Source organism: Mirounga angustirostris, unplaced genomic scaffold (genome assembly GCF_029215605.1).
Source record: "Mirounga angustirostris isolate CCGP_5_RB_7025 unplaced genomic scaffold, mMirAng1.0.hap1 SCAF_12, whole genome shotgun sequence".
Classification (NCBI taxonomy): Eukaryota; Metazoa; Chordata; class Mammalia; order Carnivora; family Phocidae; genus Mirounga; species Mirounga angustirostris.
Window position 1 is genome coordinate 96,651,922 of NW_026991720.1, and position 25,896 is coordinate 96,677,817.

Below are 25,896 nucleotides of genomic sequence, written 5' to 3' on the forward strand. Positions count from 1 at the left end.
ACCCCCAAAGGACTTGATGTATTTTCTCTGAGACTCAAATTTGGGAGCCATGTTCTTGTGTGAACTTTTGCATTATTGTTCCGTCTTGATTAAAGGCTACTGGTCTGCATGCTGATCAAATACGAGCTGGTCCAGGTTACGGTTTGATGTACCGTCTCCTCTTACCGACAGGGAAAGCATACTGAGTTTTTCAAAACAGTGGAATGGAAAATAAAGAAATAAGTCCAATACTTATAACTAGAAAACACTGGTCAACCGATGACGAGTAAGTACCATGAAGAAATTTATATAAAAAGAAGTCTGAAGAAGAATTCTACCCCCTCCATTTCTTTTGCGCTCAGGAAGGGTTCAAAGTGGCTTATCCTCTTGTACCTGCTATGATTTGCTACAGTACCAATCAGTCCTGCTTAGGACACAGAGTACTTCTAGTTTTTTTTTTTTTTTTTTTTTTTAATTGTCTTGCAGTGGAAGAATCTTGAAGCAGAGTCAGTGGAATCAAATGTTAGCTGGAAGACTCTGACCCTTGCTTCTTGGTCACAGTTGGGCCTGGATCAACTCCGTGCAGCAAGTGCTATGAGCAAGCTTCTTCCTCATTGGAAAAGCCCATGAGAAATAAAATCAATAATGACAATTAAAAGCCCCCAGGGTCCCCAAGCAATAAAACTCCTTATGCAATTTTTTTGGTTTTCTTTTGTTTTGTTTTTTATCAAATATACCTCATGGAGAGGTGAACTTCTGCCCAAAGACACAATATTCTTGCTGGATGCCTTTTTGCGGAGGCCTCACAGTTTGAAGACAAAGGAATGTCCCAGCAACTTTCCAAAGTGCATCTGAGGAGGGGGCGCTTCCTGGGTGAAGGATGGGTCCATCAGAGCACATATGGCCAAACCAGTCCACGGGTCCGAGAGTTAACGTGGGCGTGACTACCAGCACTAATGTGTAGCTGCCATGGCTTGGTCCCAGGGGGGGCGACACATCTGAGACGCTCATGTCCTACGCTCTCCTCCGTGGTCATGCTCCAATAAACTCACTGCTGGGTGGTGCTACTCTCAGGTAGTCTGCATTTTCAGCTGCAGGGCCCTTGAAGATGCCATTTGACCTGGCTTCGTTGGGGAAGAAGTCCTGCTGGTAGTCAGGGTTGTCCAGGCTGATTTGGTGGTTGCCCTTCTGGGCCCAGAGGCTGGGGCCGTCGAGCGCACTGCTGACGCAGGTAGGGTGGGTGTTGAGATACTCAGGGTTGTCCACTGCGTTGCTGTGGGGATTCTGGTAGTGAGGGTCTCTGCCAGGAGCTGGATTCAGAGGCTGATTGTGATAGACAGGGTTCTGGACGGAACCCGCAGGCCTTTTGGGAACGGATTGGTTTATGTATTCTGAAACGGAAAAGAAATCACAAGTGAGGTAATCAGCAAAGCCTTAACCCCCGCAGGATTTTCCATCTGTACGTCTGAACCCTGTCAATGTTCTTCCACGAGGCAACTGAAGGTAGGGGGCGTCTGGCAAGATGACTATCTTGCTGTTGGCTGCAATATGTTCTTTTCTATAATTCTGAAAGCAGTGGGCACATTTATCTCCTGCCAATTTAAAGTTCTCAAAAGGACAGGCAGCCTTAAGACGTGTGTGTGCACACAAGAACATCTGGGGATAAAGCTGAGATTAGGAAAATACATGTTTCGTTGGCTAAGAATGGAGCCAGGATCGAATTTGTCACATGCGTGCGTGAACACACACTCACCCACACACACAATCATACCCACACACGCTTGCTCCCACTCTCTCTCTCACACACACACACGCACACGCTTGTGCACACGTGCCCGCATCTTTTGATGTTTGCCTCAAATTCTAGAAAATCTGCGAACTGATCCTAAAAACACACCTCCCGGCCGGACACGGCTTGAGCTCAACACAAAGACCCGCACGCATGCTCAGCTGTTCCGTGTTTTCTGCCTCTTACTCCTTACTTCGTGTCTGCAAACTCGCCACCGTGTCCACTTCTGGACTGGCTTGAGGGAAGCAAGCAGCCTGGGCACCAGGGGATGGAGGCCGGCCCTGCTGCATGGGGAGGCCGCGGAGCGCGACCTTGTCCAGGGTGAGCCACTCACCAGGTGCTGGGAGGAAAGTGTCATCTATGTTGTCCTCGGTCAAGGTGCCAGTGGGGTCTGAGCTGTACCGCTGCAGGAAGCTGTCTTCTTTGAGGGGGCAGCTCTGAGGGGAGGAAGTAAGGCAAGGTTACCCCAGTCAGTGCTGCTCAGACTTCGAAGTGTATAAAAATCACCTGAGATTTTGTGAAACTGCACATTCTGATTCAGTAGGGTCCACGACAGCGCCTGAGACTCTGCATTTCCCACAAGCCCCCGGGGTGACGCCCATGCCGGGGGCCCACAGACCACAGGGCGAGTGGCAAGGACCTGGTCAGTGCTGTGCACCAGGGCTTTGGGCAGTGACAGAAACGTTCTATGATCTCTGCCCTTCAAGATGGTCACCAGTTTACACTGAAATAGACGCGTGTGGCTCTTGGCTTCTATACTGGGAAGTACAGGTCTCGATCAAGGCTTCGCACCAAGCATCAGCATCACCTGGAAGGCTGACTCCAACACGGATGGCCCGGCTCTGCCCCTCGCATTCCTACCTCCGTAGGTCTGGGTCGGAGGCTCGACAGTTTGCGTTTCTAACAAACCGCCAGGTGATGCTGCTGTAGGTCCACAAACCCCATTCTGAACAGCCCTGCGATCAGTGAGAGCTAACTGCTGGCCTTAGGGTAGGGGGTCAGGGAAACCATAGGGGGAAGGAAGGAAGGAAGGCAGGCAATTCAGGAAGGAAAATCGAGGTTAGTTGGGGTAAGGTGGGCATCTTCTATGTGCAGTAGAGCCGTGATACGGAGCTGTTACTTAATTCGGGTTTATGAGGTGTTCATACGTACCCCATTTCTGTCAATGCAAGCCACGGTGGAATTGTTGCTGGTGGCACTCTGGAAAAGAATCGAAGTTGTTGAGGGTACGCGTGCATATTCTCACCCATGCCCACTGAACGCAGGAGGTGGGGTCTCAGGGAGTGGATACAATTAAAGGCGCTTCACTTTGTCTTGACCCATTAGCTTCAGAAAAACTAGGTTAGTTCTGACCTAATTCTGGCCCCTAGTGGACCTAAGGAGGTTACGGTCCAGTTGCTGCAATGTCATAAAAGAACTAATACACTTGACTGATTCAGTCTGACTTTGGCTTGACCATTTGGTTAAAATCGACTTCTCTGTCTCTGAGTTCTACTAGATGGGTATCCCTGTCTCTGAACAATTCATTCAAAGCAGCAGACCTGGTGCTTGAGAAGCAGTGACATTTCGTACCAGAGAACTTAGGAGGGGGGTCCGGGATGTGGAGGGGCTATGGAAGAAGCCCTGCTGGGGGATGAGGTACTCATCGGCATCGACAACGTCCTCCATGTCCTCTTCGTCCATCAGGGCGCGGTAAAAGTTGGAGTCTGTAGGGCTTGGCAAATGCATCCTCTCATCCCCCTGGTGCAGAGGTTTTGAGACAACTGGTAAGGCCCAGAGAGGTGCTATGCCACTTTTTTGGCAGACGCCTCTCTGTTTGGCAGTTTGGTTCTAATGCGATCACCCTGGTTCCTTCCCTCCCCCACCTGACGTTAAAACATTAAAAATTCTTTGATGTTTAAAAGCTCCTTAATGAAACAGAAACAGCTTAAGAGGAAGAAGAAAGGGATGAAGGAACAGCATTTGTTGAGTGTGTCCTATGCTGTCAGGTGCTGCGATCTTGTAATTTATAAAAAGACATTTGTCCCTCCTCCTGGCATAGACCTCTTAAGGAATCTCCCAAGTGGTGAGAGTGACCAAGGTGTGTTTTTTTATTTTGACGAGGGGCTTTAGGACCACACTGAGGGATGGGGGATGGTGGGGGGGGGGACCAACCAGAGATGAGGGGATTGGAACTTCCGGTCCATCACCCTCCCTGATGTCCTGCAATGGGGGAGGGGCTGCAGGTGGTCAATCACCATTTGGCCACTCATTTAACCAATAACACCTATTTAATGCAGGCTCCATAAAGCCCCACAAGGACTGGGTTCGGAGAGCTTCCGGGTTGGTGAACACATGGAGATTTGGGGAGAGCCACCTAGCTGGCGTCAGGGAATCGCTTGCTGGGAGGTGTGTGGAAACCCCCTTCTCCCCACCCCCCAACACACACGTGCCAGAATTGCTAAGCAGAATCTTCAGGTGCCATGTAAATTATTCTGCATACATGATTTCACTGACTTAATGAAAACAGCCCCGTGAGTTTGGTTTTCTTAACCTAAAGCACTAAGCGGAGACTCGGGGATTTGGAGTGAGATCTGCAGCCACCAAAGCCCTGCTTCTCCATCTGATGGAGCAAAGGCCCTGGCAAACCGAAATATGAAGACGACACACGGAACGGAGTATGTCTGGATGCTAGAGTTCAGACGAGAATGGCAAATGGAGTCGGGGGGGCCCTACAAATGAACACTTAGGGCACAGTGTGGCCCGTGCCTTAACCAAGGCTTGCTCTAAGGTGCTGAGGATTTAAGGACGGGACCTGGGAGACAGGGACATCGAACTGGTACACAGTGGAACACAGGGATACTGGACGCTCATCAGAGGGACTTCTCCCAGTGGAAGCTCAGAGACTGTGATCTGGTACCTGGATAACAAGGTAGCGCTGGGGGTCTCTGGCCATTTTGGAGAATTCGATGATCAATTCACGGAATTTTGGGCGACTGTCTGCATCTATCATCCAGCCTGGGGAAGGAATGAGGAAAACAGTACAATTAGACCCTGAAAGAAATGATAAAGATGGCATTGCTTCCAGAAAGCATTTATGGTGAGACGCTTTTAGGCAAGGAAGTGATGCAGAAACCGAATCTTTGTGATAGGCTCTTTAGTCTTGGCAAACTCGCGCTGATCACAGTTTAAAGACCATGATGACATAAAATACCTGAATCAGAATGACAGCACCGTCCTCTGATTTTCTATGCCTCTCTTCCTGGGGCCAGAGTTCTGGTATTATCACCTTAAGTGATCCAGCAGCCTTGGATACATCGCTCTTTGTGAACTGCTAAGACTGTAGGGAGCCCCGGTGTCCGGGCTCTTCGGCCAAGTCCTCAGTGGACATCTACTTTCATCTATATTCGCTTGCAAGCTGAAAACTAGATTCAATTTAGGGAAAGTTAGGGACTTTAAGAGCCCTGGGGTTTGGGAACTCTGCACCCTGATGTCTTACATCCTCAGTCACCAAGCACGCAAGTCAAGGGGGTGTTCCAGGGCCTTCCCTAGGACACTGGTGAACCTCGCCAGCCCATTTGATTACACAGTGATCTAAACCTGGATTAAACAAGCTGGAGGAACAGCGATCAGCTGGAAAGCCTTGTCTCTCTTGAGGGCTCACATTTATTTTTTATCGGCAGGCTGTCAAGTTATTTTAGGACAGACTGCTGTGCTGTGTGACCTCAGACGAATCATGTAACCTCTCTGGATCCCAGCTTCCTCAGTCCAAAGCAAGGAAGTTAAAGTAGGTTAACTCTGGGGTCTAAAGTTCGGAAAGGCATTAGTATTTACACCGACTTGGCCCCGTCATATTCCCTGTACTACTTTCTTGCGTAAGTGCTCACCACGCGTGGAATGCTATCCTCAGAGCCTGCTGAACTCGTGCTTCCGGCTGAACGACAGCACCGACCACGTTACACACTCTTGTTCAGATTAAAATGTTTACTTGCTACGCTGCAAAAGACCTCACGGAGATCTATCATTTGAGAGGCTTAAGTCAAGGCAGAAATGTTGATTCTATCAGCCTCGTGTGCTTACTCATTGTTAGGCGTTTAAAAACATTCGGTCTCTCTGGTTACAGGCTTCAAAACGTGCAGCGCCGTTTTCATCGAGCAACTCAGGGAAGAGAATATTTTGGTGTAATGGTTTCTGGAGGAATTTGATTTTACTTATTTGCTTGCAAACATGGGCACATGCCAAGTCACTGTGCTCAATGGGTCAAGGAAATGCTTCCTGAAGAATGCTGGGAGAGCGTATTTACAGATGTTTCTGGACTTCGGTGCCTGCCATAAAGAACGTGACAACGTTTTTTCCGGGAATCAAAGGTCTCAGTCTTTTGGCTACGGGCTGCAACACCTTTCTAGGCCCAACAAGGCACTCTGAGTGCCAACACCCGGGTAAGCCCGCGTGGATGGCCACGGCAGTCACTCACACTTGACCATGATCATGTAGACATCTATGGTGCATATGGGCGGCTGCGGGAGGCGCTCTCCTTTCTCCAGGATGGTTGAGATCTCACTTGCGGGGATACCGTCGTAAGGCTTGGACCCAAAGGTCATCAACTCCCAAACGGTGACTCCTGAGAGGATGAAGTAGTTGCTTTATGAGTTGATGATAGTCACGACACTTTGCTTTAGTCATCATTTAAATGTTTCTAACTTTGAAAACCTACGTTTCTGCAGCTTTGGGCAACCAGCTGGACGGCCAGAAGCCTCAGTGTACCTTTCTGTAAAGTGGGATAATGACAGTGTCTGTCTTATGGGATAGTTGTGCAGATCAAATAAGATAACGCAACTGAACTGTTCAGACAACGCCAGGCAAATAGTAAGTGGCCAATAAATGGTAAAACTTTTAGTAATAGCAACAAACACAACGCAACCACTATAATGACATAAGGAGCAGGAGTTCCACACTCAGACATCTGCCCTAAGCGACTTGTATATATGGAAGACGGAAACTGCAGACAAGGTTTATACAATGCACATTTTTAAATAATAATAAAAATTGGAAACCAAAAAGCCCTACGTTCTTTTTAATAAACATAAAAACCCCAGGGGTACCTGGGTGGCTCAGTTAAGCAACTGCCTTCGGCTCAGGTCATGATCCTGGAGTCCCGGGATCGAGTTCCGCATCGGGCTCCCTGCTCGGCAGGGAGTCTGCTTCGCCCTCTGACCCTCCCCCCTCTCATGTGCTCTCTCTCTCTCTCTTATTCTCTCTCTCTCTCAAATAAATAAATAAAATCTTTAAAAAAAAAAATAAAAAAAACAAAAACCCCATAAAAACCCCAAATCTTTTATTTCAAAAATAAATCAATCATGATTAAAAAAAAAAAATCAAAGCAGTAGTTTTAGAATTGTTTTTCCAGACCATCCCTGGGTTCTGATGATCCTTCCATCTCTGTGCCTCCCTTGATGGGATTCTCTGCTCTAGAAACCTGCACAGGGAAGGTGCACTGGGGTGACTCCAGTGGGATTGAGCCTAGGTCCCCAGACTACACAGGGAGGGAGCAGACACAGGATCCTGGCGGTTTCCTGATCTCCAGCTGGTCTGATGGTCCATTTTCTTTAGAGCTGTCCACTAGACACATGTTCCCACAGGTCTGCTTGGATTAACCAGGGGCCATCCCAGAGCCAAACGACCTGAATATAGAGCATGCAAGATTGCAAAATGAAGCAAAGTAATGGTCCAAGGGCAAGAAAACAGATTCTTCTGTCCTTCCTCACCACAGTGTCAGTATGGACTTGATAAAAAAATAAAATCTCACTTCCAGATCCATGAAGTCAATTCATTCCCCTCTAACTAGGTTTAAACATTATGTATAAACATGCACAATGAATTCCTGTGGGAAGGCAAGCTTTTCAGGTTTTCAAGTAGTGTGTCTACCTGGTTGTAGCTTTGGAGAGAGCCTGGAACATGGTATGAATTCTCTCTCTTTTCAACTCCTAAGTGGAACGCATACATTCCTAGTTTATTAAAATATTTTGTCTTGACTGGAAACTAGAGAGCGGAATAATAGGATTTGTTTTTTAAAGATTTTTATTTATTTATTTGAGAGAGAGAGAGCGAGTGAGCATGCACAAGGGAGCAGGGGGAGGGGCAGAGGGAGACAGAATCTCTCAGCAGACTTTGCGCTGATCGCGGAGCCCGACGTGGGGCTCCATCTCACAACCCTGAGATCACGACCTGAGCCGAAATCAAGAGTCGGGCACTTTAATTGACTGAGCCACCCAGGCGCCCCAACAGGATTTGTTTTTTAAACTAGACCGTTAGGTTTGTGGTTTAACAATTCCAGTTACTGCCAGGGACGGCGGATTATAATCACTGACAACACAATTTCCACTGAAATGAAAAACACACGACCACTACAGTGAGGCAGACTTTCTGGTACTGCTTGTAATCATCCAAAGGCATTAAGTCACAGAATTTAAGAGTTTTCATTTATTCAACAGATGTGGGCCAACTCCGGACAGATGACGAGTTGGCCAAGGCCGCCTGCCACACGGAGGGCAAGGAGGGAAGTGCAGCCACGTGATTCTGGAAAAGTAGGAGGAGCCAGACCAGTGAGGAGCTCAGGTTTTGTTTGGAACATACGTGCAAAACCAAAGAAGGCTATTAAGCAGAGAATTAAAAGTCTGCTATGGTTTAAAAGTATTTTTTTGTCTGTTGTCTGGAGAACAGACGAATGTGGGCAGAACAGGGAGAGAGAAGACCCATCAGGAACCTGAGGAAAGGAGGCGACCACGGAGATGCCTCTGGATGGGACGCAGGAGTGGGAAAAGAAGCATTTCTTCTCATCCCCCTTGGGGAGGAGACACATCTTGAAAATGACTAAAATAACAAGGCATCAGAATAGCTTTATTTCCTTATCTAGTTCATTAATCGCAGGCAGTTCAGCTCACAGGTACATGGAAAAAATTCACTTATTCACTCAGAAAAATCTCTGTCTTCGTAAAGCCTGCATCCTAGCAGAAGAGACAGAGATCCCTGAAACTAAAATACATTTAAAATATTAGGAAGTTAAAATGCTATGAAAAAAGCCCCTAAGTGGATGATAGCCTGAATGATTTGTTTTTGTGATAATAACCAAATTCCTCTTGGACATTTGCCTCGATCTTGCTCTCCCCAAATACCCATTTCTACGGAGATGGGGTGGCCCCTCACCCTCACCCCCGTTGCTTTAGCAGTGGGAATAGACTGATAATTCACAGAGAAATGTATCAGGTGAGCTATTCTGCGGGCTTCCAGCAGATTGCTGGGCTCGTGAGGACCGACCGTGAACAGGTGTAAACATGGCAGCCTATGAGAATGTGTTAGTGACACCTTCTTAAATGGCGAGGCCCTTGTAGACTCAAGCTATCCTTTGTGCAAAGGCAATGAGGCAAGAACGGGAAAGCGTGTTGGAGAGGAGGGGCACGGGCCTGTGCAGGGCCACGGGGGGATTTGGAGGGGAAACAGAGAATCAGTCCTGATGAGATGTCCTCACTAGAGCTCCCAGCAATAACTATTTCCCTTGCTTCTTTTTCTTCCCCCCCACAGACACATCCTCACAGTGCCCTCTTGTCAAGCCATTCTCTCTGATACACAAAGACTACCATTCACTGCATGAAACAATAGCCACTGAGCTAGTCCATCACAAAACCTCACGTCTCTACCCGGAAAACCCCATTTGTCACCTCCCTTTGGTTGACTTCAAATCCATGGCAAGAGGTCAAGTTTGGTTTGATGTCGCAGGTCCAGGCGCTTCCTAAGTCCGAGCTCTCTTTCCCTCCATTACCCGCCCCCACCCTTGACAAGCTCACCAGTATCTCCAGTGACATGTAATATGCTAGTCAGCCTCCATTTCCTTTGCCATGTTTTCTCAGTAGGATAGACAGCAACTACTATGCTATTATTAGTCACTGTCTTGGAAGAAAGTATTTGGATGACAGAGCATAGAACGTAAATCAACAAACGATACAAGCGGGCTTCGGCTCAGTACGCATTCATTAGCATCAAGGTTTTGACTCACCATAGCTCCACACATCACTTTGGTGGGTATAAATTCGGTGTAAAATTGATTCCAAAGCCATCCACTTGATAGGCACCTTGGAATGATGAGAGAGGAAGTAATAAGATAGCCATTAGCTTCCCTCTGGTGCAAAAAATTAAATCACGTTGAAACAGATTACAAGTGACAAACGTGGGAAAGCCAGGCCACCCCACCCTGATACCCTAGGACCAGCGCTCCCTCCCAGCAGGAGCAAGTTTTAAATCTGGTAGAAAACAGGGCTATTCTTTTGGCCCCAGGTGTGGTTTCACGAAGGCCTCGGCTGAGGACCTTTGGTCTGTGGGCAGTTCTGGTGAACTGGGTGCACATGCTGTGGGCTGGGGGTCCTGGTGGTGCACTGTGGTCCTAGCCACCCCACGTTTATGGGAGTTTGGCTGCTTGGCTGACTGCTCGGAGCCATCCAGGTCAGAGAGAAACTTAAGAGGGGTACAGCCGATTCAGAGCTACTGGAGGGCCTAAAATGAGACTTGCACCCCGCCCCAGTGCTGGGAGAGAGCCCCCCGGAGGATCCCCAAGTCTGTCTGGGAGGAGGGAGCCAACCCTCCAAGAGTTACAGAGACCCTCGGGAGCTCTAGGAACGGCACGGGGAGTTTTCCATATTTCTGAGATGTCCTCAATAGCTGTGACATTTCCCAGCTGCCCTTCTGAAGCGGGGAGGTTGAGACCTAACCTTGGCTAATGGTCACCCGAAGATGGAGCTGAGCTCGTGTTTATTGGCTTTGGCCTCTGGACACGATAGAAACATCTGTTCTCACTCTCCCAGCAAATCCTGCTCTCAAAGCAGCCCCTCTGGTCTGTACTTCCAGAAGAAGACCCTGGCTAGACCCAGGTGTCAGTGGCAGTCGCTGCGCCCTCACCCAGAACGTTCTCAGAACGTCCCCTACATCGGTCAGTCTGCTGGTGAGAAAAAGCTCGCCGATCTACAAGCCAGCCTCTTACTTTGCCTCCTTCTGCGTGGTATTCTTTCTCCTCGGCTCCAAGCAGTTTGGCCAGCCCAAAATCTGTGATCTTGACATGCTGTGGTGTCTTCACTAGGACATTTCTGGCTGCCAGGTCGCGGTGCACCAAGCGCCGGTCTTCCAGGTAGTTCATGCCCTGAAACATGGGGCCATGCATGAGGGAAAGCATTGCTTAGCAGACCGCCCTGAAGAGCACAGACTGGGGTTCAGGCAGAGATGGCAAGGCACCTGCGCACAAAGCTTTGATGTCATGTCCACACTGGACTCGGAGCTTTCCACGTCAGGGACTGCGTTTGCCCCCGTCTGTGTGCCTCCCCTGACGGACACAGTCACTTGCACCCTGTAAACACTAGTAACTATCAACTGAATTGATGAAAAGACAAATTAATGAAGACATAATGAGCTGCTGACGTGCTAACTTTGCTCCATCTAGTGACTCCAGTTTTAAACCCAGATGAACCAAGTATCCGAGGGCAGTGACAGAGCAAGCTGAGACCTGGCTGGAAGCTTGTCTGGAACTTGGCAACCGTGCCACCTGCCTGGGGTCACCTTCCCGGCGCGTAGCTGACCTGTAAAGCAGGGAAGGTCAATGCTTCTCAGTGCTGTGAAGCCACATGCCCTCACGCTTTCCCGGACTACCTGCCGTGATCTGCTACCGATGGACAAGATTTTTTTTTTTTTTCCAGTTTGATCTCCTTGTTTTTTTTAAATGAAATCACACGGACACTGAATTTGCTTTGACAAGGTGGCACTTCCCACCCACCCCCGCTTTGGTCACCTCCCTAACTCTGTGGCGATCAGAATCATCACTACTGAGAGAGAGCAAGAAAAGAATATTTGAGAAGCACGTAGCACAGTGCCTGACACACGAATGCCCGGAAATACTCCCTCTCGAGTCCAGTCCTTGCCCACAGCTTTCTTGCCGACTGTCACGAGCACTCGCAGCCTCTCCTTTTCCGTGCTCCGTGCCTGGCCAGCTCAGCCAAGCTCCCTGGGACCCTACCAAGCTCCAACCTGGGGACATGAGCTTGGCAGCTCAACCTCTACGCAGGGCCAGACTGGCAGGCAGGAGACGCTGCTAAGTTCTGCACACATCTTACGTTGTTGGTAGTACATTCTCTCCCACTTGCTCACGGATGTGCCTCTCTCTCTTCAGCCAGGGGAGTGGACCACGTTTCCAACTCCTTTACAGCTGACACTCATGTGCTCTCCAGCAAAGACAGGCACAGAAATGCTTACTGAAGCGCATGAAATGCAAACACCCGGGCTTCACCCACGCGGCTCTAGTCTCTGGCTTTCTCGAAGCTGCAGTGGGATCTCCGTGAGAGGGCACCTGCCGGGAGAACCTGCCCCTAAGGATGGATTCCCCAATTTTCTGGCAAATTCTGTGCTTCCTTTTGCATAGACAGTAGGTGAAAATTATTCGTGAAGTGAAATTAAAAATTTTTCTTTCTGGAGCAGAACCAACCATCGTAGGAAGCTAGGATCTTAGAAAGATGCTACCAGGAATTAGCCTCTGAGGGCTATTTTTGAGGCCTTTCTTTGGAAAAAAGATGATTAACCCCCATGTCTCCCTTCTCCCTCGTATTTTCTAGAAAGTTCCTGAATGTTTACGATGCTGTGTGATTTAAGTGTTCCCCTCCTAAGATTCCTCAGATGCAGCAAAATAAGGTTAACGGGGCTCATGTCTACTCAAGAGGAAACTAGCAGGTTCTCTCTGGCACGGCACTTCCAAATTAGGGATTGTTATTTAGGAACGGCATGTGGGGAGCGAGAGGGAAGGAGCAGAAGCCGAGAAAACTCCTCCAAACAGAGGACTGACTTACTACCCCATCACCTCTCCCCACGACCCCGTCACAGTATGCTCCATTCATCAGCTTCCATCTCTCCTGTGGTTCCTGGGACCCTGCTCAGTCCTCCTGTGTCTTATAAAAGAGCAAGGCCTCTATTTATTAAACATGGTGTACTCTTACCCATTCAAAATGGGTTAATTGTGCTTGGCCTCTTGCCTGCTGAGGCGCAACATCTGCATTCCAGGCTGTATGAGCTCACTCGTTCTCTCTTTTTCCTTCCACCCTGTGTTGCTGACCCTGCTTCCTTGGATATTTCCCGAAGACTTCCTCAGTGGTAGGTGCTGAGTCACTGTGGCATGGCTGGACACACAGGAACCAGTCCATCTTGCCCTGTCCCTCTTGCTTTATTTCAAATTTGTGTTTTCTGAGTTCCTTAGACCCACAAGGGGCGGGGGGGGGGGGGTTGGGGGTGTGTGTGGGAGGCCTTCAGAGGATATTTCCAGCTTCACTCAACTACCATCTCCAACTTTTCATTGTGCCTCTTTAAATGCCCCACAGTCTGTACACTGGACACGTTTTTCACAGAAGTTTGTTGAAAAATGAACAGATGAGGGGCGCCTGGGTGGCTCAGTCGGTTAAGCGTCTGCCTTCAGCTCAGGTCATGATCCCGGAGTCCTGGGATCAAGCCCCGCATCGGGCTCCCTGCTCCGCGGGAAGCCTGCTTCTCCCTCTCCCACTCCCCCTGCTTGTGTTCTCTCTCTCGCTGTCTCTGTCAAATAAGTAAATAAAATCTTAAAAAAAAAAAAATGAACAGATGAAAGAATGAAGGAGTGATATAGCGGCTGACGGTTTTGAGCACTGACGATGCGCCGCGTGTTTCCAACACATCTTCCAAGAAGCCTCCGCGGGGGCCAGAGTGCCGGTGAGCCGCAGGACCACCCTGAGAGCCGCCCCAGCGGGTCCAGAGGCCGGTCAGGCCTAGTGCTCTGAGTCCCTGAGACCACCAGTGGGACCCAGTCCTGATTTCCTGCTGGGGCCTCCACGTGAAACTTGCCTGCTGGCCCAGAGGCTGCTTGAGATGTCAAAGAAGCTCGAAATAAACAAAAAACCCCAGCCGCCCAGCCCCTTGGCTCTGTGCCCCGGGGTAAGTCCACGTTGTTGTGCAAACCTAATAAATTGCCCCGGGCCCCGCCTCCGCCCCCCGGGTCTGTAAAGGACCAGGACAACTTTAATAAATGGTGACGTTTCCTGAGACTCTCCGTCCTCGGGGAAGGCTTGGGAAAGAGCCGTTTATGTCTTCTGGGGCGCACAGCTAATCAGCCAGAGGGGTTTAAATCAGAGAGGATTTGGGGGCGGCCAGATTCGGCTCATTTGAACTCAGATAAAACTCTATTCATCAGTCTCTGTCCCACACCATCAAGGCAAGTTTAAAGGGCCATCTCGGTGCCCGGCGAAGTTATATTTTAACCAGTCAGTCGGCAGAGATAAGAGCCCTGATCAGAGTCCATCTAAACAGACACCACAGGAAGCGTATCAGCCTGGGCCTCAGTGGGGCCTCTTGGGAAGCTCATTTCCGGATTCCTCTCCGAGAGCCTCACTTTAATTTAAATCAACGTACTTATTTTTGTTAATTACTACAGGACAGCTAGGACGAATTCTGAAACTCCAAGGTCAGCAGGGAGTTCGAAGAGCCAGCCTGGAACCTCAAAGCACAGGGGAGACACACAGGGATATGCCTCAAACGGCTGTTAAGGGTTTTTCTGGCACGACACCTACGGAAGAAGAAAGGACTGGGGGTGGCTGGGTTTGACATTTACAGACTCCGTTTTCTGGAGGGCTGCAGCATCCTACGACTCCTGGGAGGAGTCCAGACTGACAGGACTGACAGGCTGCCACGGGGTCCACTTCTGTTCTGTTTCATAAACCGCCACGGGGAGAAGTCCCAAGCAGGACGTGCAGAGTACAGGAGATGGTTCTGGCAGAATGACATCGAGTATGGCTCACACACCACTGAGCCCCAGCCCTCAGGAGAGGTAGAAAAGTGTCAGAATTTCCGATCCCAGACAGAGCTCGGGGGGTGGCACCACAGTACTGTGACAGGGACGGGGGGACGGCCAGGCTCAGTGGCTTGTGGGTTCTGCCCTGAGCCATGTCAGCAAGTGCTGGTCAAGAGCGTGGACCTGGGAGCCAGGCTGCGAGGGGTCCAATCCTGATTTTGCTGCTTACTAGCGCACGACCTTGGCAAATTACTTAAGCACCCCCGTGCCCCAGTTTCCCGGTATGTAAAGTGGGCTAATCAGATGGTTAACTGAGTTAAGCCATGCAGAACAGAGGATGGTGCCCAGCAAGAGTCCTCTGCAGGGGCCGGTGAGTGTCATGGTTTCCTCCTCCCCCGCCTTCTCCATCCATTTGCTGTGAGCTTGAATTAGGTCGCTGTCATAGCTTGCTTACATTACAGCTTCCCAAAGACTCTGATCACGCATAGACTCCTGAGAAGCACCCTCTGCTTTTGAGATGAAGCTGTCTTTTTGTGTGGGCATGCAGGGCCCCGCGGGGTCTCTGCGCGTCCTCCCCAGCTCAGCACTGCTGCCCGTCCCTCCGCTCAGCATCTCTCAGCCACTGAGCCGCTCTGCATTCTCACCACTGTGCAATGGTCATGTCTCAGCGGGTGCACCACCGGGACGGGGGCAGGCCTCTCCCTCACATCCCCAGCACACAACTCCTGAGGCTAAGAGACAGGCTGCCTTGCCTGCCCACCTCCTCCGTGCCCGCCACTGTCCTCCCAGCACCTGGCACCCGGCTGACAGTCCAAGCCCCCCTCGCTGGTCCCCACATGCCCTTCATAGCAGCCTGTGGGACTGTGGTCCTCCACGCACCCAGCTCTCTCCTGCTCTGACCACTCTCTCCCTGTAGCATAGCACTCTAGCTCTGTATGGATCTGTTTCCCTCACGTCTATAAGTTGGGGAGAACAGAAATTTTGTCTTATTTATGTATCTATTGCACATGATTCCTAACGCTGGCAGATAAATGCCCAAGCAATTGTTAAGTGAAATATTTAAAAGTTGATATTTGGATACTTTTGATTTTTTTTTTTTTAGAGCGAGATCGAGAGAAAGAGAGAGAGGCAGAGAGAGCACAAATGGGGGTGGGGGGCAGAGGGAGAGGGAGCAGCAGACTCCCACACTGAGCAGGGAGCCCGACATGGGGCTCAATCCCAGGACCCTGGGACCATGACCCGAGCCGAAGGCAGACGGTTAACCATCTGAGCCACCCAGGCGCCCCGATCCTTTGATATTTTATTTTATTTGTTGTTATTATTTTTTAAAGATTTTATTTATTTATTTGACAGAGAGAGAGACAGCGAGAGCAGGAACACAAGCAGGGGGAGTGGGAGAGGGAGAAGCAGACTCCCCGCCGAGCCGGGAGCCCAATGCGGGGCTCGATCCCGGGACTCCAGGATCATGACCTGAGCCGAAGGCAGTCGCTTAACCATCTGAGCCACCGAGGCGCCCCGATACTTTGATATTTTAATACCACAGTACCTTCTGGCTTTTTGATGACATACTGCAAAGTGATCATTTAGACTGATTAAATTTAACTGTAATCTTTTGTGGAACATTTAAGAATAAATTAAAAAAATAATCCAAATAACTGAAATGGCTGGTAACGGGATCGGCTGTTTGGCTCTGTCACTGATCTGATCTTGTTGCCTGGGAGTTTACGGAGCAGCATGCTTTACGGGGGAATCAGCTCAGGTGAGTCCTCCTTCCTGAGGATGGAGGCAAGAGGCCAGTGGTGAATCAGCACCCTTGGGCTGCACGGTTAGTGGGGTGGGGGCTGCGCCTTGAACCTCACCTTAATGAGTCCTGACCTGCAGCACAGAAGGAGACGGCCTGGGTGGTGAAGGCCAGAGCCCAGATGGGACCAGGACGTGGTGCACAGAAGTGGGGGTCTCCTTGCCACCCAGCCTGGGTAGACTAATGGACTGTAGCTCCTTTGCTACTTCCTTGACCGGCGGGATTTTCCTCCTCTCACACCCCTGCTTGTCTATTTTATGACCACAGTATAGTGTGTCAACATGGGTTTCAAGACGGGGCACCCAGAACTGAACCCAGGCGGCCCGGACTGTGCTGGCTACATCCGGGTGGAATGATCCCCTTCTTGCCCCTCACTTGGACGGGATAACCTACAAATGGCTCAGCCCGTCTTGTCTCCCTCCCCTCTTAGCTGCTCACAAGCACTGATCGTTCTGACAAATGTGTGGCCAATGAAGACACCCGGGGCTTCTTCAAATGAACTGAGACCAAACTAAGTAATCCTGTATGCTGAAAAAAATAAATCCTTTGAAGTGACTTTTTAAGTTAGTCCTCATTAAACTGTATCCCCTAGATCGACTTAAACACAGTTGTGGTCAGAGGATGAGGCTGCAGAACGTGTCTTGCTCAGAGCCTCTCCCTCCTCCTTGTATCTGTCTTCAAACCTCTCCAGCGCCTGACCTCGAGGATCCTCAACTTCTGTCAATTACCTGAAAACTCAATTCTGTGAGACCTTAATCTGGGTTCGGTGATAAGCGAGCTCTTTTGTCCCAGAGGTTTGGGACAATGTCAGATTAGTCACAGTCTAGAGAGCTTTATTTATTGCAGGGCCTCGTAATAACGTGCACCGTGATGGATGCTCTAAGGGGAACAATCTGGCACAAAAGCAATGTTTTCCACGTGACAGGCTGATAAGATGATAGGATCTTTCAGATTAGAACATTTTATGACATTATGGCGCCATCTGATACAGTTTGGGACTTACTAGCTGGCTTATGTAGCCAGAAAAGAGTGGATACACTTTCTGAGGCAACCAAGTCCCAGCAAGTGTGAGCCACCCTGGGCCTCCTGAGCCAGGAGCTTAGGAAGCAAGGATCTTTCTGACTGGGGAGGAGGTGGTGTCTCCACCAGCTCCTGAGGCCGGAGAACAGAATCCATTTCCACCACACTCGAGAAGGCTCTTCTGCTCTCCGGCCCATCCTGACTTCCTCCCTAGCCTACTCGCTTTTCTTTTCTTTTCTTTTCCTTTTGCCCAGGTGATAGAATTTGTCCTTTTAGCAGTTTAGCCAGGACAACAAGCTTGCATAACAGTGGCCGGCTCTCCACCAATATTTAGAAAACTTCCCAAGAGAGTCCATGCCTTTGTGAATCAAGGCAGGACATTTATAAGTCAATAAATCCCACTTAGAAAATGCCAGGAGTTCAGTTTCTGGTCAGCCACGAAGCGTTTCTGGGTAGTTTCACTTCCAACTTCTACAAAGAAAACTGCTTAATACTTAGATAAAAAGTCACTAACCCAAGAGCAAATTTCTCTCTTCGTAACGGAGGAAATCATTTCTTTCTTTTCCCTCCAGGGACAGGCACTCCATCACTGCAGCTATTCAAATACAGTGGGAAAGGGTTTCTCTTCTGAATCAAAAAGCAAATCTATCCCAGAGAGCTAACGACCACAATCTGGAAGGACTTCAATGTGAAGCAAAGCGAAACAAAGTACAAGAGGCACAATAGTGGATTTCAGTAACAGGTAAAATAAATTCCCATCTTTGTAGACGCCAGGGCTCAGGCAGATTGAAATGTAAGGTTGCAAAGGAGAGAGAGAGGAGAAAAGCTCAAGAACGAGAGAAGATCTGGAAACAGGAGATGCTGCTCTAAGAAACGGACGCTGATAAAGACAAGGCTTCAGCTTAGATTTTAGTCATTGATCCAACCTAATTTAGCCAAAACAGGGGCAAAGAAATGGACAAAGGGAACACTTAGCGAGCACTGCGTGCCTGTGGGACCGCTGGTAGGTGCTTCCCGGAGCTAACTTGGTGTCATCCTCACTACCCAAAAAACCCTAAGCAACTTGCCTGAGGTCACGTGGTTAATAAATGCCAGAAGTGAGACTGGAATCTACAGTCCTCTGGAACTGTAAGCACAGATCTGTGCTGGACAAAACTTGCTGAGGCTATGTGCCCCATCGCCAAGAAGGGTCACTTTCGTGGAGCTGTGGCCTAACGTGAGATGATGAGAGAAGAAATGCTAACTATCCCGACACCCTCTGGTGAACCAGGTCTAATGAATCAAGCAGAAGCTTGGCCACAGGTGTGCAGAGCTCTCGACCGCCTGCCCAGGGTGGGGATGGCCAAGACACCATTCTTACAGAGCTCACCGTCCACTTGGGGTCGGTGGGCATAAACTCAAGTGGACCGGTAAATAAGCCAGATCTTCCCAGGTAGCAGTATGTGCTTAAAAGAAAATAAAGCAGGGGTACCTGGGTGGCTCAGTCGTTAAGCGTCTCCCTTCGGCTCAGGTCATGATCTCAGGGTCCTGGGATCGAGCCCCGCATCGGGCTCCCTGCTCAGTGGGGAGTCTGCTTCTCCCTCTGCTTCTCCCTCCCACTTGTGTTCTCGCTCACTCTGCTCTCTCTCTCTCTCTCTCAAATAAAAAAAAAAAGAAAGCAAAGAAAAGAAAGCAAACAAAGCAAGGTAACTTTGTATGGAGGGCCATATTCTCAGTTTCTTGCCATAGATAATTGGGAAAGAAAGCTAAGGAAGAATTTCTGGGCTCAGGAGTCCGTGTACGAGTACTCTTCAGGAGTAATTCCATATTCAGTAAAACCTGCTTGGGGCTAACCACCACCTCCCCCAGATCAGCCACTGTTCTGCACTGAACAGGGCCCCCAAGTTTCATGTCCACCAGGAACCTCAGAAAGTGACCTTGTTTGGACACAGGGTGTTGCAGACGCAATCAGGTGAAGATCTTGGATGAAAGCATCCTGGATTTAGGGGTGACTGGTGTCTTTTAAAAGAAAGGAAAAGGCGATTTAGACTCAGAAACAGGGAACAAGGCTGTGTGAAGACCAAGGTAGCAATGGGGGGGATCATGAGCTCGGGGACACCTGGATCCACCAGAAAAGAAAAGGCAAGGACGGACTCGCCTCTGGCACCTTCGGAGGGGGCGGCCCAGCCGGCACCTTGATTTTGGACTGACCTCCAGGACTGTGAGCAGATAACTCTCTGTTGTGGTCAGCAACCATGAATTTGTGGTAATTCGTGGCAGCCTTAGGAGACTAATCCAGTCACACACAGAAGTAATAAGCGTTTTCATAAAATCACTGCATGGGAGGCCCACACCCCTCTTCCGGGATCACTATCTAGTTCCAACGAAGAAGTCCTCTGTTCTGTGACCAGGTTATGGGTGCGAGAAGGCCAAACACACCAGGTGGCTGGCGGTGGTCAGACAAGGTGCCGGGAGCCTCCAGGGGCTGCCGCTGAGAAATCAACACCAGACGGCACCGGAATAAACCGACTACGACTGCAGCCAGGGGAGGCACGGGCAGTCAGGGCCCAGACAAGGCCTCATGGAAGCCAGGCTTTCTGGCTCCGTGGCCTTGGCACACCCCTCCGCACCCTGCTCTGTGGAGGGAGCCAACGGGCAATGATACACACGCTCAGAAAGGGACCTGCCCACAAATGCCCTAAATTCAACTGAGTAAAACAGTGCCGGGAGAAAATAAAGAATTTAGCCATTTGGGGTGCAAGTAACTGGTGCAGTGCTAGGATCAAGAGGGAGAAGTTTGGGATTAAAGTAAGAAGTCCTTCGGAGGCCATGTGAATCGCTCAGTACCCAGCACATGGCTCTGCGGCTATCCTCAGCACGCAGGTGGGGCCACCTGTCCCCTGGCTGCATTCTCCGCCGTCCCGTGCTCCGGAATGAGCCTGTTAACGGGGGAGGTGGGGCCCGTGAGGAACCCCAGCAAAGCACAAAAGCATCTGTTCACCTGCTAGTGCCCCTCCAACCTGCACAGCACCTGCCCTGTCTCCACAGCCCCCCTGTCCTCTGGGTCTGCCCAGCCCAGCCTCAGCCTCCTTGCTTGCCTTGTTAGCAAGTCCTGATGGGGTAGAAGCCACAGTTCCTCCTCTACTACAGATTACCCTAAGAGTCAACCAAAAGAACACCCGAGAAAGAACACTAGCATCAAACCATACTGAGCACCTAATAAAGCGAACATTGTTTAAATGTAGCTGAATAATTAGATTTTCACCATGCATGGGGACAGACCCTGATTGGATGCAAAAGGTAATCCATTTGATTGAGTCCAAAACAAAATGCATGTGGTACATACCCTCTTGGCAAATTTAGTTATCCCAGGATGGGGAACCCAACTGTTGCTTTTCCGGTTGCCTTTATTTTTCCCCCTTGCTGCTTTTTAAAGATTTTATTTATTTGACAGAGAGAGAGGGAACACAAGTGGGGGACAGTGGGAGAAGGAGAAGCAGGCTTCCCACGGAGCAGGGAGCCCGATGCGGGGCTCGATCCCAGGACCCCGGGATCATGCCCTGAGCCGAAGGCAGACATTTAACCGACTGAGCCACCCGGGTGCCCCTCCTGTTGCTGCTTTTCTTTGCAGCTTTCGTTAGTCACACAGGAAGTGCAGTGGGGGGGGGGCGGGGGGGGGGACAGCGAGCTAAGGTAGCTTCACCTGCTGTTTAGTGGGCGTATCTGCCCTACTCTCACAGCTGCTATGTGCACACTCCTCCAGGCAGGTCCCCTCTCGATTTACCTTTGCAATCTGCACACACCAGTTGAGCAGGTACTGGGAGCCAATGTTGTCCTTGTGCTCGCGGACATAGTCCAGGAGGCAGCCAAAGGGCATGAGCTGTGTGATAAGCTGGACCGTGGAGGTCAGGCAGATGCCCAGGAGGCGGCACACATGAGGATTGTCCACGCTGGCCATCACGTAGGCTTCCTGCGTGGACAAGGGAAAAGCGTTAGAAGGGCTCCGCACCCCGGCTAAAGGGACAGACCCCTTCCCAGGTTTAAAAAAAAAAAAAAAAAAAAAGCAAAGCACAAACGTGATTTTGAGTTCCAAAATGTGTACACATACAGGACAGGGTAGCCCGTGTCCACATTCAGTGGACATTTATGTGGGGCCTATTACGTACATATTAGATGGTGAATTGACCGTCATTTTGTGGAAAACAGCACCCTCTGAGCGCAACGCAAGGAGTTCCCCAGTGGCAACACACTGAATGAAAATGGACCTGATGTCTCTGGGTTTGAGCGTTGCTGCTGATGCCTTTGCTGGGAAGCTCTCTGTCCCGACGCTAAATAAAAAGCCGGCGTTGGTGGTATAGTGGTGAGCATAGCTGCCTTCCGAGGCTAAATAAAGCTGCCGCAGTTTAAAATGTCGTCAGGGCCTGCAGAAATCCATGCCTGGGTCCCTAAGGCTTGATAGCGACTTTCCCGCCAAATCGACAAACACACACACACACACACACACACACACACACACACGCAGAGGTACGGCAGGGAAAGGTCCCCACGGAGGCCATCGATTCTCACCAGGCTGGAGATGCCCCTCCAGTGGGCCTGTTTCAGGCTTTGAACTGGACAGCGGGCATCACATTACAGGGACCCCAGACTCTGCTGGCTGCTCAGGATTCATTTCTTTTTTTTTTTTTTTTTAAATGTTTCATTTATTCATGAGAGGCAGAGAGAGAGATAGAGAGAGGCAGCGGCAGAGGGAGAAGCAGGCTCCCCGCTGAGCAGGGAGCCCGATGCGGGACTCAATCCCAGGACCCTGGGATCGTGACCTGAGCCAAAGGCAGAGGCTTAACCATCTGAGCCACCCAGGCGCCCCTCAGGATTCATTTCTGAACAGGAACAAGCCCCGCACGTGCATTACTCATCTGAAAAGGAAACTGAGGCCCGGGGATGCGAAATCTGTGTTGCCATCAGCCTCAGTCTTGAGCTCAGAAACCATGCTGCTCGTGGACACAGATCAATGACTATAGACTATTGTAACCCTTCTCCTATTCTTGGGCAGAGGAAGTGAGTTTATTTACACGTGTTCACACAACGGGGGCCCTCTCTTAAATCCCACCGAGAATTAGGGAATCCTCACTTTCCTCCCATAAATTCTGTCTCCCTTTCAAACACAAAAGGTGGTGACCTTTAAATCAGTTGTGAAAAGGACTACACGGCCTGCAAGAGAGAGCTCTGAGGTTCCTTTTTATATTTATATATTTATATTTATATAATATGTTTTATACTTCCAGCACTCCTGTGGGTGGAAGGTGGATTCAGGCATTGGAGGGGTGGGGGTGGGGCGGGGGTGGGGGAGACTTGGGATGAGAACACTGGAGGAGCTGGAGGTGACCGAGGAAACAGAGTGGGGCTGGGGATGGAGGGCACATACACAGATTCCTGAACACAAACTGGATTGCACCTTGTTTCTTGCCTTAAGCCATCCTCTGGCCTCACAGTTCATGGGCAGCCCCACGCCTAGTACATCAGCCCCTCCTCCAGAAACCCCCCTTCCTCGTCCTCCTGGCTCTCAGCTCTCTTAACCATCCCTCAGGCCCTGGGCCACAAGAGGGCCTTTGCCTGGAATGCCCTCCCACCTCCTCTTTCCTCGTCTGACTCCTCCTCCGAGGGGCCTTCCCGAATCCCCAGTCTTAAACTCTCCAGGCATCTTGCAGTTTTCTTCCTTGGGGGAGCCGGCTCTTCCCTGCCTGGGAACTTGCTAGAGATGCAAATTCTTGGGCCCTACCCAGGCCTTCGGTGCGAGATGCAAGGAGGTGGGGCCCAGCAATCTGTTTGAACAAACCCTCCCGGGGCTTCTGAGGGCTCTGGAGCACTCATTACATAATCTGCACTTAAATACTTGTGTGATTTTTGTAAAATGTCCTTCCTCCCCACCGTGCTCTTTGAGGAAAGGACTGCATTCTCAGCTCCTAGCTTTTGCCCAGTGCTTTTTAGCACTGTATTTTGCTGGTAAACACTGCTTATTTATTGCCTTGATATCCCCTACATGTTCTTGCTGCCTCGGCAAGTGGGGTTAATACTTGGGTGCGGTGCAAGGACCTACGTCAACTCTTTGGTCTTTGTAGTGGTACTGAACACATATTTAGGCAGGTAACTGCCCCAAAATGTCAGGATTGAACTACACTGCAATCATACAAAGCCAGAAATTTAAAACAAATCAGACCATGCACTTCCGTTAACAACAAAAATTCCTACAGCTTTTAATATTCGCTGCAGAACGTTTGTGTGGGTGCTTTCCTGAGTGGTTAGGCCCTCTCCTTGCAAGCATAGCTGGCCTTTCTTTTCTTCTGTATTGTAAACATCATATCACAACATTAAAGAGCAGAGTAGACATTTGATACTTATGGACCTGCAAACATCCCTTAAAACTTGAGAAGGGCTGTTGATAAAAAGTTAGAATTGGAAAGCCCCGCACGTGCATTACTCATCTGAAAAGGAAACTGAGGCCCGGGGACGCGAACGGCTAACCAGGACACTCTGTGTCAGAGCTGGGCCCACATATGGGTCTCCTCACAAGGGCGACACCCTCTGCAAGCCCCCTCGTCACCCCCACATGCTGTTCCCTGCGGTCCCCTGCGATGCCCTGCTGAGTGCTCTGGTGAATGGGCTACCAGAAAGCTCCAGACCTCATTACACACACAGCACATACATAAATGTTTGCATTCTTTTTCCACTGCCTGCCCTAAATTTAAACTGGAAAGGCTATGGAAAAATTAATAGGCCATGTGATTGCCAGAAATGCACAAATCACGTCTCTCCCCCAAGTCTGGGAAACTGTACAACCATAACACCAAAGAAATCCTCTGGCCGTTCCTATTTTCTCAAGATCTGGTTGAGATTTGGAAACATATTGTATTCATTTTAGAGGGGAGAAAAATCTGCAAACCAGAGCAAATCTGAGCAGCCCATCTGTTGCGGGGCCGTGAGGAGCTGACCTGGACCCCGGGATCGGGGAACAGAGCACCGGGCGTGGGTGTTGGGCCACACAGAGCCTGGAGCTCTGCCAGATCCCCGATCCTATTAAAATCTGATAGAGCAACAGAACTAGGTCATCACTTCCGCCCCACCCCCAAGGACAATGGAGACGCTGTTTGGTCGGGTGTCCTGTTTGGTGAGCGCAGAAGTTAAAGTGAGCTTTGTTCTTAGCTGTTTATCTTAGGATTTCAAAGGTGTATTGTGGCCTGCAGCAAGAATGCTTGGTATTCCACAGCAATCTCGGAGTGGGACGCTGTGGCCAGGCGCCCATGTTCAGAGACCTCAAGGCTGATGTCTGAGTCACGTGGGACCGGGTCTCTGAGGCTCCGTGACCTTGAAAGTCTATTGTTTTGTCCCAATTGCCAAAATGATCTTTGGTGCCTGACTTCTTGCTTGTCTCCCTCATCTGTGAACTGTTTTAGGTTAAGAATTGGGGGAAAAGATTCTACTAGATTTTCAACTCCTTCAGGAAAGGCATATGCTTATTAGCCTTCAGAATGAAGAGTAGGTGCCCCCACATTTCTGAAACTGTATCAGTTAACTACGCCACAGTCAGCAGCTTCTGATCCCCACGGGGGAATCAGAGTGTCAAGTCCTGGGTGAGTGGGCCCATTTACAAGTGAGCGTGAGCATTTCAAAGGACACGTGCAGCCCAATGGGCTGTCCTGTCACAGAATTCACTTGCTCCTTAGCTCACTGTTGACACTGGCCTTGGACGTGATGTGATGGGCACTGGGTGCTATACGCAAGTGATGAATTACTGAACACTGCATCTGAAACGAATGATGTACTCTATGTCGACTAAGTGAATTTAAATAAAAAATTAAAAGAGAAAAAAAAAGAAAGCGGCTTTGGAATCACTGGCTTTTGCTTCCTAAATTTGGCAGACTGTCCCTGCTCCTTTCCTTCAGGGGCTCCCCATCACCCAGGCATCATCCCACACCCATGGGATTGCTGAGTTCTGGGCAGACTGAGCTTCAGGAAAAGCAGATGACAAGCCCTCTAGTTTGTCACCGAGGAACTGTGACACGAGAGAAGACAGGAGTTGAGCAGAAACCAGAATCAAAGGCAGGAATAAAATAACGGAGGGAGAAAAGGGGCAGTATACCAGACTGCGGTCTGGTATATAAGAAAGTCAAGAGAGAAGATCCTAAGAGTTCTCATGGCAGGGAGACACTTTTTTTCTTCTTTTGCTTTTTCTTTTTATCGTATCTACAGGCAGTGAAGGACGCCAGCGAAGCTTACTGGGGTAATCACCGTGCAAGTCAAGCTGTCTTGCTGGACACATTCAGCTAACACCATGCTGTCTGCCAATTATACCCCAGGAACGCTGGGGGGAAAACACAAAAACAAAACAAAACAAACAAAACTTCTCCAAAAAAACGGAGGGAGAAGAGAGCAGGAGAGAGGGAGAACAAGAGGAAAATAGGGACTCACTTTTTAGACTTTTCAGTGTTTATCCTCCACCCCTCCTCTACCCCACAA

The 25,896-nt window shown here is 49.7% G+C and overlaps 1 protein-coding gene across 1 annotated transcript in view; it reads right to left on the reverse strand.

The window, feature by feature from the left end:
- Positions 1–429: 429 nt before the first annotated feature.
- EGFR (epidermal growth factor receptor) overlaps positions 430–25,896 on the reverse strand; it is a 202,624-nt gene continuing 177,157 nt past the window's right edge. Inside the window, exons 20-28 of the mRNA XM_045864946.3 lie at positions 21,170–21,355; positions 10,776–10,931; positions 9,798–9,873; positions 6,222–6,368; positions 4,668–4,765; positions 3,341–3,508; positions 2,921–2,968; positions 2,103–2,205; positions 430–1,370 (exon numbers count right to left, since the gene is read on the reverse strand). Of these exons, the coding sequence (XP_045720902.1) occupies positions 1,012–1,370; positions 2,103–2,205; positions 2,921–2,968; positions 3,341–3,508; positions 4,668–4,765; positions 6,222–6,368; positions 9,798–9,873; positions 10,776–10,931; positions 21,170–21,355 (1,341 nt within the window). The 3' untranslated portion in view covers positions 430–1,011. The remainder of the gene's footprint in view (positions 1,371–2,102; positions 2,206–2,920; positions 2,969–3,340; positions 3,509–4,667; positions 4,766–6,221; positions 6,369–9,797; positions 9,874–10,775; positions 10,932–21,169; positions 21,356–25,896) is intronic.